Raw genomic sequence first — 11310 nt, 5'->3', positions numbered from 1 at the left:
ACTGTTGATGTGTCTCTGGTTTGTACTGTTGATGTGTCTCTGGTTTGTACTGTTGATGTGTCTCTGGTTTGTACTGTTGATGTGTCTCTGGTTTGTTTGTGTGCAATGTTACATAGTCTGGTTACGTTTCAGACTTACAAGATTTGGACCGAGGAAAGGACTGGAACAATTTTAGCACCATAAAATAGGCTCCATATTTAGGTAGGTTCAAGTCTCCTGAACCTTCACTTTAACAGACGACAAGACTTCAGATTCAGCGGAACAAGATATTTAGATTTTAAGTTTTTAAGTCTGTAGTTGTTCAGGAAATTTCAGTGCTGGTAAAATTTGCATTGTAGACGATGTGGTCATTTATGGTCACATTTGTAGCAGAACTGGACTAGATCGATCGTCAGTGACCAGAAAGCTCAATTGGTTAGAGTGCCCAATTCAAAGGGTTCTGGTGTAGAAGTCATTTCTTTCCTCATCTGAAAGTTTTCCCTGGGGAAAAAATCAACTGACCAATTCTTTCCCTAGGGAAGAAATAGGCTAGCTGTTATTTCCCCCCGGGGAATGAATCAGCTAGCTGATTCTCCCCACCTAAGTTAATTTTTCCGGTTCGAAACCCTGGATGTGCATTTCTCTTCCCTTTTACAAAATTGGCAAACTTGCCAACCCTTATTTCGAGTACTGCATGAGGGAGGAATGCAGAGGAACTGGTCCATCGTCAGCACGCAGGTTCCTCAATTTGTTAGAGCACCTGTCTAGATTTCAGCGTGTCCCCGCTGGCCCGGTGTTTGAGTCCTGGTCTGGCTCTTGCATCTGTCTTTCACCTGTTACGTTAAGTACTAAAAGGACTTTAGCTTGCTGTCACATTATATACTAAGATGCCTTGCTTCCACATTGCATACTTAAAGGCTTTGCTGTAAGTAACATTTTCTTTAACACTAAGATGGTTTATTCTGGGTTATCCCCACATACTGTGAGACTTGTTGCTGTAATTTTTTCTCACATATAAAGAAATCTGTAAACCTTTTTTGCACTAGAAAACTCTCATAACCTTATTCTTATATTGATAAAATCTTTCAAATGAACTAAAGAGAAATTCCCCAATAAGGAATCAATGAAATAGATATTCCCCAATAAGGTATCAATGAAAGAGATATCCCCCAATAAGGTATCAATGATAGAGATATTTCCCAATAAGCTATCCTAATATATCCCCCAATAAGGTATCAATGAAAGAGATATCCCCAATTAGGTACCAATGAAAGAGATATCCCCCATTTAGGTACCAATGAAAGAGATAATCCCCAATAAGGTATCAATGAAAGAGATATCCCCAATTAGGTACCAATGAAAGAGATATCCCCATTTAGGTACCAATGAAAGAGATAATCCCCAATAAGGTATCAATGAAAGAGATATTCCCCAATTAGGTTCCAATGAAAGAGATAATCCCCAATTAGGTATCAATGAAAGAGATATTCCCTGATTAAGTATCAATGAAAGAGATATTCCCCAATAAGGTTCCAATGAAAGAGATATTCCCCAATAAGGCATCAATGAAAGAGATATTCTCCAATAAGGTTCCAATGAAAGAGATATTCCCCAATTAGGTTCCAATGAAAGAGATAATCCCCAATTAGGTATCAATGAAAGAGATATTCCCCAATTAGGTACCAATGAAAGAGATATCCCCCAATAAGGTTCCAATGAAAGAGATATTCCCAAATGAGGTTTCAAGAGATATCCCCCAAATAAGTACCAACGAAAGCAATTGGATTTAGTGAAATTACTTGTTCTTGAATCATCTGTGAGGTTCAGTCATGCTGGTGTTGAGCATGGACAAGGATCCCCACAGTATCCAGGTGTCTGTATTGACTTGCACATAACAATGGATGTTTTGCAGACTGTTGTGATGGTTAATATTCTCAGTCACATAAACATTTGTAATAATTGATATAAGAAATAAGAAATAGTCCGCTACAGTTAATAACAAAATCAAACATCGATGACTGCTTCTATAGCCCCTCCCTATTAGTATTTCCTGTTCACTTTTCTGCAGCCCCTTGAAATAACATGTAGCCCCTATGTGTACACATTATTGAAGGGCCTTATTACTGCAGTCCATTAGCCCTTAACTGTAGCCCCTATTATTAAATGCCCTTGAAGGCCCTTATTACTTTTGCTCATTAGCCCTTGAGTGTAGCCCCTATGTGTACCCTATTATTGAATGCCCTTGAAGGCCCTTATTACTTTTGCCCATTAGCCCCTGAGTGTAGCCCCTATGTGTACCCTATTATTGAATGCCCTTGAAGGCCCTTATTACTTTTGCCCATTAGCCCCTGAGTGTAGCCCCTATGTGTACCCTATTATTGAATGCCCTTGAAGGCCCTTATTACTTTTGCCCATTAGCCCCTGAGTGTAGCCCCTATGTGTACCCTATTATTGAATGCCCTTGAAGGCCCTTATTACTTTTGCCCATTAGCCCCTGAGTGTAGCCCCTATGTGTACCCTATTATTGAATGCCCTTGAAGGCCCTTATTACTTTTGCCCATTAGCCCCTGAGTGTAGCCCCTATGTGTACCCTATTATTGAATGCCCTTGAAGGCCCTTATTACTTTTGCCCATTAGCCCCTGAGTGTAGCCCCTATGTGAAGCCCTACGTGTGCCCCATTATTTAAGGCCCTTATTAATGTAGCTCATAAGCCCCTATGTGTTCCCCATTCTTGAAGGTCCTTATAGCCCCTAATTGTAACCTCTATGTGTGCCTTAATATTGAAGACCCTTATTGCTGTATCGCATCCCTTACTGTAGCCTCTATGTGTACCCTATTATTGAAGGCCATTATTACTGTATCCCATTATCCCCTAATTGAACTCCATTGTTGGAGGCCATTATTACTGTAGCCCATTGTAATTCCTGTTACCTTTTTTTCCCCCTTTCTGTAAAAACAGTAAGAAGGAAACATCATCAGAACTTGTATATTACTGTTATTGCCTTATATTTTGTACAACTGTTGGTTGCTGTGCAAAACAAATAATGCAGTGTTATTATCTCCTTGAAAACCTACCGCTGTAGGATTTTTATTGCAGTTTCGCCTCCAATCTAAGTTGAGTTGACTTTATTGTAGGTCCCATGTGGATTAATTATTGGGACAGTGATTAGATATCGTTTGACTTAACGTCTTCCTGGAGCTAGGTTGTGATATTGCCATCCAAGAAGTCACCCTATGGAAACAATCTCCACGTTTGTTCCGTGTGAGGGGATAATGTGCTCTCACTTCTCCAGTGACAAACATAAATTGGAGAAACTGCTTCGTAAATTTCTACCTCAGAGGACGATTCTCACATTTTACTTTCTACTGTTTCTCCTAAATCTGCTGTGAAGCAGCACTGAAATTTCAGCAGTGGGTGTCCTCAGGGCGTGCTCAAATGTGGATGGGAATTGGAGATGTTTGTGACTCTGTTTCGTGACCTTTCAGGCCATTCTCCTGGATTAGTTTTGTTTCCTCCCTCATAGTGCATTGAATGTGATAGCTGGAGTTTGTCCTGTAAAGTGACATTTAACATTCTTGACTACAATTGATTATAATGATGTTTTGAGGTGTTGAGTTCTGTTTATAGTATCACAATCTCTGCTGTTGGGAAATTTGGTCCTTTCTTTCTGGCCAACTCAAACTTTGTTGACCAAAGATATAATTACACTGATAAAATAAAACAGATTATCTTCTTTGTACAATAACACTGAAGATGTTATACTGTAACCAAGACAACAACATGATGATGTTATACTGAAACCAAGACAACAACATGATATTGTTATACTGTAACCAAGACAACAACATTATGTTGTTACACTGTAACCAAGACAACAACATGATGATGTTATACTGTAACCAAGACTTTATACTGTAACCAATACCAACAACATGATGATGTTATACTGTAACCAAGAAACAACATAATGTTGTTATACTGTAACCAAGACAACAACATGATGTTGTTATACTGTAACCAAGGCAACAACATGATGTTGTTATACTGTTACCAAGACAACAACATGATGTTGTTATACTGTAACCAAGGCAACAACATGATGTTGTTATACTGTTACCAAGACGACAACATGATGTTGTTATACTGTAACCAAGACAATAACATGATGTTGTTATACTGTAACCAAGACAACAACATTATGTTGTTATACTGTAATCAAGACAACAACATGATGTTGTTATACTGTAACCAAGACCAACAACATGATGTTGTTATACTGTAATCAAGACAACAGCATGATGTTGTTATACTGTAACCATGCAAGACAACAACATGATGTTGTTATACTGTAATCAAGACAACAACATGATGTTGTTATACTGTAATCAAGACAACAGCATGGTGTTGTTATACTGTAACCAAGACAACAACATGATGATGTTATACTGAAACCAAGACAACAACATGATATTGTTATACTGTAACCAAGACAACAACATTATGTTGTTTTACTGTAACCAAGACCAACACCATGATGATGTTATACTGAAACCAAGACAACAACATGATATTGTTATACTGTAACCTAGACAACAACATTATGTTGTTATACTGTAACCAAGACCAACAACATGATGATGTTATACTGAAACCAAGACAACAACATGAAATGTTATACTGTAACCAAGACAACAACATTATGTTGTTATACTGTAACCAAGACCAACAACATGATGATGTTATACTGTAACCAAGAAACAACATGATGTTGTTATACTGTAACCAAGACCAACAACATGATTATGTTATACTGTAACCAAGACAACAACATGATGTTGTTATAAGACAACAGCATGATGTTGTTATACTGTAACAAAGACCAACAATATGATATTGCTATACTGTAACCAAGACAACAACATTATGTTGTTTTACTGTAACCAAGACCAACACCATGATGATGTTATCCTGAAACCAAGACAACAACATGATATTGTTATACTGTAACCAAGACAACAACATTATGTTGTTATACTGTAACCAAGACCAACAACATGATGATGTTATACTGTAGCCAAGACTTTATACTGTAACCAATACCAACAACATGATGATGTTATACTGAAACCAAGACAACAACATGAAATGTTATACTGTAACCAAGACAACAACATGAAGTTGTTATACTGTAACCAAGACCAACAACATGATGATGTTATACTGTAACCAAGACAACAACATGATGTTGTTATACTGTAAACAAGACAACAACTTGATGTTGTTATACTGTAATCAAGACAACAACATGATGTTGTTACACTGTAACCAAGACAACAACATGAAGTTGTTATACTGTAACCAAGACCAACAACATGATGTTGCAATACTGTAACCAAGGCAACAACATGATGTTGTTATACTGTAACCAAGACAACAGCATGCATGATGTTGTTATACTGTTACCAAGACAACAACATGATGTTGTTACACTGTAACCAAGACAACAACACGATGTTGTTATACTGTAACCACCCCCAACAACATGATGTTGTTACACTGTAACCAAGAAACAACATGATGTTGTAGTACTGTTACCAAGACAACAACATCATGTTGTTATACTGTAACCACCCCCAACAACATGATGTTGTTAAACTGTAACCAAGACAACAACACGATGTTGTTATACTGTAATCAAGACAACAACACATGTTGTTATACTGTAACCATGACAACAGCATGCATGATGTTGTTATACTGCAACCAAGAGAACAACATGATGATGTTATAATTTAACCAAGACTTTATACTGTAACCAATACCAACAACATGATGTTATTATACTGTAACCAAGACAACGACATGATGTTGTTATACTGTAACAAAGACCAACAATATGATATTGCTATACTGTAACCAAGACCAACGACATGATGTTGTTATACTGTTGCCAAGACAACAACATGATTTTGTTATACTGTAACCAAGATTTTATAGTGTAACCAATACAAACAACATGATGATGTTATAATTTAACCAAGACTTTATACTGTAACCAAGACAACGACATGATGTTGTTATACTGTTACCAAGACACCAACATGATGTTGTTATACCGTAACCAAGACTTTATACTGTAACCAAGACCAACAACATGATGTTGTTATACTGTAACCAAGACAACAGCATGATGTTGTTATACTGCAACCAAGACAACAACATGATGATGTTATACTGTAACCAAGATTTTATACTGTAACCAATACAAACAACATGATGATGTTATACTGTAACCAAGAAACAACATGATGTTGTTATATTGTAACCAAGACCAACAACATGATATTGTTATACTTTTAATCAAGACGTTATACTGTAACAAAGACCAACAATATGATATTGCTATACTGTAACCAAGGCAACAACATGATGTTGTTGTTATACTGTAACCACCCCCAACAACATGATGTTGTTATACTGTTACCAAGACAACAACATGATTTTGTTATACTGTAACCAAGACAATAACATGATGTTGTTATACTGTAATCAAGACAACAACATGATGTTGTTATACTGTAACCAAGACCAACAACATGATATTGTTATACTTTTAATCAAGACAACAGCATGATGTTGTTATACTCTAACCAAGACAACAACATGATGTTGTTATACTGTAACCAAGACAACAACATGATGTTGTTATACTGTAATCAAGACAACAGCATGATGTTGTTAAACTGTAACCAAGACAACAACATGATGATGTTATACTGTAACCAAGACAACAACATGATGTTGTTATACTGTAACCAAGACCAACAACATGATGTTGTTATACTGTAACCAAGACAACAACATGATATTGTTATACTGTAACCAAGACAACAGCATGATGTTGTTATACTGTAACCAAGACAACAACATGATTTTGTTATACTGTAACCAAGACAACAACATTATGTTGTTACACTGTAACCAAGACAACAAAATGAAGTTGTTATACTGTAACCAACACAACAACACTGTTAGATTAGTTGTTTAATATTGCTTTATGTACCACAACAAAAACAATGATATCATTCAGTGTTCTCTAATAATGAATTTTAACATCAAAATAGGACTGAGACCCCAGCAAATGTAACTCTGATAATAAAGTACTATACAGATAAAATCAAATCTAAGCTGATATCTCAAAGTCACAATGTATTGCATAAACAAATCATATCAAATATCATCAAACATATTTTAAAACATTTGAAATACAAATTAAATTCTACCAAAGGATACAGATATGAAGTTGTTATTGCATAAACCTTGTGGATACTTGACTGAGGTCTTTTGAAGGGTATAGTAATTACAGAAGTAATCAAGTCGATAGCTGATGATGAGGCCCTGTATTTTGTATGGGGATTCAGGTGTGCTGTGGGGCCCATCCAATCCCTTGAGGGCAACAAACCATAATGCAATCAAAGACAGCATAACTGATCACTGTATCTCATGTCAGTATTTATAATCGTATTAATTAGGTTCACTAGAATCAAGTCTTGTATGGCTTTCTTTGAAGAGAGGACAATGTCTTCTGATGTCAGACATTGCACTCCTCAGGGATCCTTGGTTTTCATATTATTTGACATTTATTGGACATTTTTTTTTCTGTGATACGATTATAAAGCATTTGATGACCAAAGCAAGCATCCTCAGACCTAGATCACTCATGACCAACTGCAAAACCTATCTAATGTATAGTCGACTGTAAACAGGTGATGTCAACCGCAAAACCTATCTAATGTATAGTCGACTGTAAACAGGTGATGTCATCTCATCCTCAGACCTAGATCACTCACGACCCACCGCAAAACCTATCTTATGTATAGTCAACTGTAAACAGGTGATGTCAACCACAAAACCTATCTAATGTATAGTCGACTGTAAACAGGTGATGTCATCTCATCCTCCAACCTAGATCACTCACGACCAACCACAAAACCTATCTATTGTATAGTCGAATGTAAACGGGTGATGTCAACCACAAAACCTATCTAATGTATAGTCGACTGTGAACAGGTGATGTCAACCACAAAACCTATCTAATGTATAGTCGACTGTAAACAGGTGATGTCAACCACAAAACCTATCTAATGTATAGTCGACTGTAAACAGGTGATGTCAACCACAAAACCTATCTAATGTATAGTCGACTGTAAACAGGTGATGTCAACCACAAAACCTATCTAATGTATAGTCGACTGTAAACAGGGGATGTCAACCACAAAACCTATCTAATATATAGTCGACTGTAAACTGGGGATGTCAACCACAAAACCTATCTAATATATAGTCGACTGTAAACAGGTGATGTCATCTCATCCTCAGACCTAGACCACTCACGACCAACCACAAAACCTATCTAATGTATAGACGAATGCAAACGGGAGATGTCAACCACAAAACCTATCTAATGTATAGTCAAATGTAAACGGGGGATGTCAACCACAAAACCTATCTAATGTATAGCCGAATGTAACAAGTGATGTCAACCACAAAACCTATCTAATGTATAGTCGACTGTGAACAGGTGATGTCAACCACAAAACCTATCTGATGTATAGTCAAATGTAAACAGGTGATGTCAACCATAAAACCTATCTAATATATAGTCGACTGTAAACAGGGGATGTCAACCACAAAACCTATCTAATATATAGTCGACTGTAAACAGGGGATGTCATCTCATCCTCAGTAAACATTTAGTTCCTGTTCTTGCAGTCACGTTTTTTATGAAAGACATTTTTCTTTTAAAAATAAATGTTTGTTTTAGCAATGTCACTATATTCTGCTGACAGGTTATTGTTGTGGAGATAACCCACATTTCATGAAACCATAGGTCAGAGATTTGTCCTTACCATTTCTCTTTTAACATTTATTTAATTTCTTATTATTATCCCCCGCTTTCACCGAAACGGGCGATATTAATTTGCGTCTGTCTCTCTGTCTGTCACGCTTCGTTTCCATGCAATAACTAGAACAAATTTTATCCGATTTTCTTCGAACTTAGTAACAGGGTTCAATGCATTAAGGGCCTGGCCAAGTTTGACAATCCCTTTAGTCGGACTCCATTGGCAGAGAAATGGCCCCTTGATTAACGAAAAACCTCAGCAAATATTAGCCAAATTCCTTCAAACTTGATAACTATGTTTGTGTTCCTCTGTCTTTCCACCCATCTTGGGCACTCTTTGGTTTTCGTGTGATAAATGCTGTAGATATTGTTCAGATGATTCAACCAAATTCCGTATGCACATCCAACTCATGCTAAGTTTGCCAACTGATGTGATTTGTGCATATTTACGGATAATCAATGAGGTATAGGGCTTTTTTTTTCAAGTTTCAAGCTTTACATTATGTCACAACAGCACGATACTCACATGTTTAAACCTAACCTCAATCATGTTAACCTACAATATGTCCTGCAAGCGGGGAATTTAAATTCTACGAATTTGCTTGTTTTACCATCTATTTACCTTCTTTTTTTATACACCTATTTAATTTCTTGTCATTTTACCATCTGTTTAATTTCTTATTATTTTACCATCTATTTAATTCCTTTTTTATACCATCTATTTAATTTCTTATTATTTTACCATCTATTTAATTTCTTTTTATACCATCTATTTAAGTTCTTATTTACCATTTGTTTAATTTCTTATTATTTCACCATATATTTTAATTCTGATTATTTCACCATCTATTTAATATCTTATTATTTTACTTTCCATTCAATGGCTTCGTTTTTAACATCTGTTTAATTTCTTCTTAACTTACCATTTCTTTAATATCTTATTTTTTTACCATCTATTTAATTTCTTCTTAATTTATACCATTTTTTCTATGTTTTAATAATATTTCTTTCTTGGCTTTGCTGTTCCAAATGATGTAACAATCACAAGAAAAGGATTGAAACAATATCAAATGGCACAACAAATGTACTCCTGTAGCATGTAAAATGGCATGAAAATGAAATGTAAATCAGAATTTAGATTTTGAAAGCTGTGTTCAGATTGACAGTAGAGGGGAGACAACCCTTATATTGCCCATTACTTTTTGCAGGGTTATGTGGAGCAAGGGCTGCTGGTGGTATCGGCTGCCCCTGAGAGTGTACAAGACTTCCTGCACGTGGAAAATCTTGCCCAAGGACACCTTTTGGCAGGGGAAGGGTTAACAGAAGATCGGGGATATGTGGCTGTAAGTAAAGGAGTATATTTCTGTTACATTTTACAACGCAATTTCTCCTATCGAGTAGAGATTCAGTTAATGGGTTGCCTCCCTTAACCGAAAGTAACTTAACCATGGAGAAATAAACAATACTATACTTATTTTTTGTGATAAATTATACATCATCATCTTTGTTTTTAATTTTAACAATTTAATAGTAACTATAACATTATGGTAGTGCTGATAATATTCAAATTTGTAAAACGACTTTTATAAAAAAAAATGTCTTTGAAATATTTTTTTTTCACACACATTGAAAAGAACTATTTTTTCTCATACATATTTTTAAAATGTCCTATCATGGCTACTCTGGTTTCTCTTCAAACCACGCATAAATCTTTCGCCTTTTACTAAAGATTTCCGTGGAGAGGAACATTCAATGAGTCTATAGACTATTTTTTCAACCCTGTGTTAAACAGGGTAACAAATTAAAAAGAAGTTTAACACACAGGAATAGAACTTTCCTAGTGTTAAGGGTTCATTTGCATGAAGGTCATATGAGCAAGATATTTTTAAATTCCCAATAATATCAAATCAACTATCATTCTGTTCAGTATGTGAAAAATAACAAAACAAGACCAATCTATGACTTCCTATAAAATGAAGAAAGCTGTATAAATCTACAACAGTTATTTTATGAGAGAGATATAAAGGTATAATTTAACAACATTGCTTTATCTGATACAGGCAGGACAAGCCTACTTTCTGTCAGATAGCTGTCCAGTCAACACACTTGAGTTCTACAGACCCCTGGTAAGTTATACAAACACTCAGGAAATTCTACAGACACAGTAAGTTAACATGTTGAGGTATTATGTGTGTTGTCTGTTGACAGATTGAAGGTGTCGGCTATAACATGTTGAGGTATTATGTGTGTTGTCTGTTGACAGATTGAAGGTGTCGGCTATAACATGTTGAGGTATTATGTGTGTTGTCTGTTGACAGATTGAAGGTGTCGGCTATAACATGTTGAGGTATTATGTGTGTTGTCTGTTGACAGATTGAAGGTGTCAGCTATAACATGTTGAGGTATTATGTGTGTTGTCTGTTGACA

The 11310-nt window shown here is 35.8% G+C and overlaps 1 protein-coding gene across 2 annotated transcripts in view; it reads left to right on the top strand.

Annotated features, from left to right (window-relative positions):
- Positions 1 to 11310, top strand: part of LOC110448226 (short-chain dehydrogenase/reductase family 42E member 1-like) — a 187503-nt gene that overhangs the window by 169088 nt on the left and 7105 nt on the right. For both annotated transcript variants that reach the window (XM_021494369.1, XM_021494370.1), the window contains 2 exons: positions 10092 to 10226; positions 10944 to 11009. In XM_021494369.1, coding sequence (XP_021350044.1) covers positions 10092 to 10226; positions 10944 to 11009 — 201 coding nt within the window. The remainder of the gene's footprint in view (positions 1 to 10091; positions 10227 to 10943; positions 11010 to 11310) is intronic.

Source organism: Mizuhopecten yessoensis, unplaced genomic scaffold (genome assembly GCF_002113885.1).
Source record: "Mizuhopecten yessoensis strain PY_sf001 unplaced genomic scaffold, ASM211388v2 scaffold3949, whole genome shotgun sequence".
Lineage (NCBI taxonomy): Eukaryota > Metazoa > Mollusca > Bivalvia > Pectinida > Pectinidae > Mizuhopecten > Mizuhopecten yessoensis.
This window is presented reverse-complemented; position numbering and strand designations above follow the sequence as displayed.